This window comes from Drosophila busckii, chromosome 3L (assembly GCF_011750605.1).
Source record: "Drosophila busckii strain San Diego stock center, stock number 13000-0081.31 chromosome 3L, ASM1175060v1, whole genome shotgun sequence".
NCBI classification, from domain to species: Eukaryota; Metazoa; Arthropoda; class Insecta; order Diptera; family Drosophilidae; genus Drosophila; species Drosophila busckii.
This window is the reverse complement of record NC_046606.1, coordinates 97,997-103,195: the sequence shown is the minus strand read 5'-3', so window position 1 is coordinate 103,195 and position 5,199 is coordinate 97,997. Positions and strand designations below refer to the sequence as shown.

Sequence of the window (5,199 nt, the reverse complement as noted above, 5' to 3'; positions counted from 1 at the left end):
TCGCAAGAAATAAAGTATATATATTCATTAAATCTAAGATTAAATGTTGCAGTCCGTAGTTATTTATTTTCTTATCACTTGTCGTATACCTGTTTTTGTGTCTTCTACTTTAAATGTGTGTGAGCCTGTATTTATTTAACAAAAAATAACTAACGCACGCATGCGCAACTGGCCACAGTTGGAATTCTTTCGTTTGTTTATCTTAACGCTTAAGTCGGCTGATTTTAAAGGTACCTTTTTTTCATTCTCGAATGCTTAAAAGAAACGTTAATGGAATCTTGCTTATCAACTAGTAATTTTCCATGCACATCTTTAGGTGCCTAGCAGGGAGAACGAAGACCCGTTTTCATTTACAGCAAGTACAGTAGTAAGAAATGCAACTAAAGAAACGCTCAAGTTTTGCAATTCTTATTATTATTATTATTATTCTTTCTATCGATTCTATGAATGAAATGATTAAAAATGTGTATTAATCTGCTGAAATTTTGCAATATGTATTGGCACAAAGCCCCATAAAGTTGTTTACTTAACATGTAAATAGCTTGAGGGGTCGGTGCGAATAAGATTCAGTCTCTATCTGACGTTGAGCTTCTCACTTTGGAAGCTGATAAGCGACTTGTTTTCACAATCTGAATCATTTGCTATTTCACGTTAATTGAAATCCAAATTTTAAGACCAAGTCCTAATAACTTTTACAATTCTTATTAAAGTGTCAACTGTTGCTGGGTGATGGCAACTGCAATTGCGATTACAACATGCGCTTTCACTGCTTCCTTATCAGCGAAATCGCACGATTTCTAAATAAACTAAGCTTTCCGACTTGTTTTGAAGCGTTGCCTTTGATAAGATGCTCGCTTAAACAAACAACAATAACAAAAATATTATGTCAAAATAATATAAAAATAGCTTGCAAATACGCAAATTATTATTTGCATGTGCTTGTTGTTTAGTAAACTTCAATAGTATTTATTTATGGAGCTTGGATGCAGATGCAATGCACAGAAATCCAAATTGAAACAGTTAAATTTGGCACCGCATTGCAACAATGATATATTATTTGCAATTAATTGTTATCAATGGTTAGTCTACACTTGCAGACGTAAAATAGTTGCTATTAGGTTGAACGAATTACAGCCGTGACATTAATTAGCTTTATGGCCAAACGGCTTATCAAAACACAGTCTATATACACATACCATATATAAGTATATACATGAACCCATAAAAAGCGTAGTATATTTATTATTTTGTGTTATTTCCTCGATGAGTGCGTTATATCATTCAGAAATTTGTTAAATTTTATTCAATTAAGTATAAGATACGATTCCGGTTTATATTTTCTCTGCCTCAGTCGCAATGGCAACAACAACATTGTAAGATTCTACATTAAATATTTAACAATACATGCGAGCAGCGTCAAAGGCTGAGCAGCAGCGTTGACGTCGACGTCAACGTCGCCACCGACAGCGGCTTAAAAACGAAGGCACTGCGCTCGACGCAATTCACTTATCAAAGAGCTCCCGAACAGGGAACAAGTGCTACGGAAACTAAAATTGAGTCCAGCTGGATTGGGTTGATTGACTATATAATCGAAACGCGAATATAAACAGCCACAATAAAAGGAGAACTAAATAAACAACATTAAGAATAACAAGATTATAATAGAAATTCCAGTAGCAGAAATTAAATTTAATTCAATTTCATTGTGAACGAATCTAAACATAATCGTATAACCGATTTACATAAACAGAGATTACATAAGTCTATAAAGTCGTGACGCATATTATCGTCTATAGTCTATATCAAAATCAGTAATTTGGTCAATACTCGCACAATGACGGGCTATAATAACTCATCAAACGGGGACGTGGCAACCAGCAATAGCAATCATGGCAACAATGGACATAACAGTGGACATAAGCCGGCTGAATACACCGCCCAGGAACAGCACACGTACGTAAAAACCAACAACAACAAAAACTCACGCTACCAACTAGTTAGCAATTAATCAACCATAATTGATAGTTTTTAATAGTCTCATGGTCACCGCTTAGTTCTATCCTGGCACCAACCCATTGCCCTTCGCCTCCTTCTATCCGCTGCACGCTTGTACTTGTTTTATTCCTACTATATTTTTATATATGGAAATCGATATATCCTCGCTTTTAAATTTGCTGTCAACTTAGAAGGCTTTTATTTTATTTTTTGTTATGCTTGTTTCGGCCTTAACACAAATTCCAAAGTTTCAAAATTTTCAATTTGGAAATAAGTTACAACTTTTACTGCCCTACAGCGAACCACTCAGAAGCAAGATGTGCTCGCGCGATTGTTGTTCGGGAAAGAGTGGCTCAAGCAAGCCTGGCAATGCGTGCTCCGACAAGAAGGGCAAGGCCGATACCGAGCTTGTGGTGCCAACGCCGCAAAGCTTGTTGTAAGTTATTGTATATGGAGCTATAAAATTGGCTATAATATGATTTGGCTAGTCAATAGTCGGGGCTTAGCATTCTAGAACTTAGGGTGATTCAAATTTAATGGGTTTGAACTGTCCTTGATCTTGCCGCTGATTATACAAAGTTCACATAGGGCTTGATTATCGCATAATTCATGCAAATGCCGAATAAATTTGAATTCGTTTATTTCAATATATATAATTCTTATTTGCAACCAAACAAATTTCTGTGCTTATCATTTTACGATAAGTATATTGCTGGATCACACTGAAAGTTGTTCGAAAACAGAAGTAGGGCATCTTCAATATGCATTCATTCAATATTTATTTCATTACCATCAAGTTCACTTTGGTTGATAAACCAGTTGCTTATGCAACTTGGTTGTAGACCAGTTAATTGACCAGAAAAAGTGGGCGTGTGCTTGGCCGTGACATAGGCCTTTATCTACTGCATGTAGTCATACTATGTACATATAAAATCATTCAAACATGCACAGCTATCTCAAGTGGCTATTCTGATAAGGAATGTATGGGAGACGAATGCCTTTAGTTAAACAAATTGATGTGCAAACTGGTTGTCGAAATAAGCAATCGCAATACTTTGCGTCGCACTTAGCGTCGCGTGCTCTAACGCCTGTCGAGTTAATTAATTTTGCATTCAAAATTAGTTTCTTTTATAGTCGAAAAGTCTTTTAAACTTTTTGATCACATTTTTGCATAGCCGGTTTACAAAAGGAGTTGCTTTAGCAACCTGTGCGTCAATGTGCAGACGCTATATAAACAAGATTTGGAATTGAATAATAAATTTGTTTGGATTTACTGACTCATTAGCATATTGTTTAATAAAAGTGCAAAAAAAACAACATCGCTTATCAGAGATGAGTTTGAGTTCAGACTGATCTGGACCCCTTAATAAATTCAACATTTTCCACGTGTGCAAGATTAGAACGTTTCATTACATAGTAATTTAAACATAATTGCCGATCAGCAGATTCCATGATATGACTTCTCAGTGCGAGCTATAAAGATAATAATTTCCTGTTTAAAAGCAATAAGACCACTGTCACGTAGCTGTTGCAATTGTTCGATAAAAATTTATTTAACTTAACTGCTTAGAACATTCTTCTCACAAACATTTACGACAATTTCAGAAGAGAAGACGAACGCATTCAGTGCTCCCTCACTGCCGAGGAGTACCGTGCAGTGCGCGTGATGAACGAAGACACGTTTGTAACCAATTCTATTCTTGTGGTTGTCCCACCAATTAATCGTTGTCTACAAACTTGTCATTGGAATCATTTTGTCATTGTGTCGAAATCTCACCTAGTTGTTTATCATCAAAGTATTAATTGCATTGTTATCGATTCTTATAACTACTGTATCATGCGCTGTACTAAGCGATTGGAGAGATATATATTCAATGCTTCAGTGTACTTTGTTAACCTATAGCATCTAGTTTGTTTTCTGTATACATGTATTTTTTATTTTGTTCTATAATTGCGACAAATCAAAGTAGACAACTTGATTAATATGCTTTCTACACTTCACAGGTATCCATATGAGGTTATTCAGGAGATCGCCGACTTCATTGTGAAGGGCTCAGGCATGCGACCAAAAGTTGGCATTATTTGTGGGTCTGGTCTTGGATCACTTGCCGAAATCATTCAAAATGCGAAAGTTTTTGAATACGAGAAGATCCCCAACTTCCCGGTGTCTACAGTGGAAGGTCATGCCGGCAAGCTGGTTGTTGGCACGCTTGAGGGCGTCAACGTCATGGCAATGCAGGGTCGTTTTCACTTCTACGAAGGCTATCCGCTGGCGAAGTGCTCTATGCCCGTGCGCGTTATGAAGCTATGTGGAGTAGAGTATTTGTTTGCCACAAATGCTGCAGGCGGTATCAACCCAAAGTTTGCCGTTGGCGATATTATGCTGATGCACGACCATGTAAATATGCTTGGCTTTGCGGGAAACTCACCTTTGCAAGGACCCAACGATCCTCGGTTTGGCCCGCGGTTCCCGGCCCTAGTTAACTCTTACAATAAGGATCTGATAAACAAGGCTATTGAGATTGGCAAGTCGATGGGCATAGAGTCAAACATGCATGTGGGCGTTTACTCATGCCTCGGCGGGCCCACCTACGAGACGATTGCTGAGCTGAAGGCTCTCCGCATGATGGGTGTTGATGCAGTAGGCATGTCAACGGTGCACGAAGTTATCACTGCCCGCCACTGCGACATGAAAGTATTTGCCTTCAGCTTGATCACAAACAAATGCTCCACCGAATACAGTGACAAAAAGGACGAAGAGGCTAATCATGATGAAGTTATGGCTGTGGCCAAAAACAGGCAGAAGGCGTGCTGTGAGCTCGTTTCCCGTCTTATAGCCGAGATCCAAAAGACGTTGTAAGCCAGCAGGGGAAAATGAATTTCGCTGGGCGACTAAGTTCCAATTCAAAATTTTAGTCTTAATTAAAACTAGCTGCAACTTTAATATAAATAAACTTAGTTAAGTCATAATTCTAGTTTCAATACAACTGATTAAGAGCAAAAATATAAGAAAAAGTTAAGGAAGATAGCTTAACACAAAAAATTAAGATCCATTGAGCCATTGCAGAATATATGAATATTATCACAAAGCATACATACATACTATTGTATGCATGTATGTATTGCATACCTACTGTTGTATGCTTAGTGATATTATTCAAAAGACAAGTCATTTCAGGTCACATATTTGTGTATTCGGTTTAC

The 5,199-nt window shown here is 37.4% G+C and overlaps 1 protein-coding gene across 4 annotated transcripts; it reads left to right on the top strand.

The window, feature by feature from the left end:
- The first annotated feature begins 1,510 nt into the window (after positions 1-1,510).
- On the top strand, positions 1,511-4,965 carry LOC108600971 (purine nucleoside phosphorylase). 4 transcript variants are annotated; one of them, XM_017988829.1, is made up of 3 exons: positions 1,511-1,953; positions 3,601-3,675; positions 4,000-4,965. In XM_017988829.1, exons 1-3 carry the CDS (start codon positions 1,835-1,837, stop codon positions 4,853-4,855), a joined length of 1,050 nt encoding a protein of 349 aa, XP_017844318.1. In that variant the 5' UTR covers positions 1,511-1,834; the 3' UTR covers positions 4,856-4,965. The 4 variants fall into 4 exon arrangements, with proteins under 4 accessions (XP_017844318.1, XP_017844319.1, XP_017844317.1 ...); XM_017988832.1 differs by lacking the exon at positions 1,511-1,953 and adding an exon at positions 2,306-2,431 and having other exon boundaries at positions 3,604-3,675; XM_017988830.1 differs by lacking the exon at positions 3,601-3,675 and having other exon boundaries at positions 1,512-1,953.
- The last annotated feature ends 234 nt before the right edge of the window (positions 4,966-5,199 follow it).

Bases quoted from the DNA above. Each gene is read 5' to 3' on its own strand.
- LOC108600971 (XM_017988828.1), top strand. From the start codon at position 2,211: ATGCTTGTTTCGGCCTTAACACAAATTCCAAAGTTTCAAAATTTTCAA. The intron at 2,432-3,999 runs GTAAGTTATTGT...TACACTTCACAG, and splicing joins CCAACGCCGCAAAGCTTGTT to GTATCCATATGAGGTTATTC.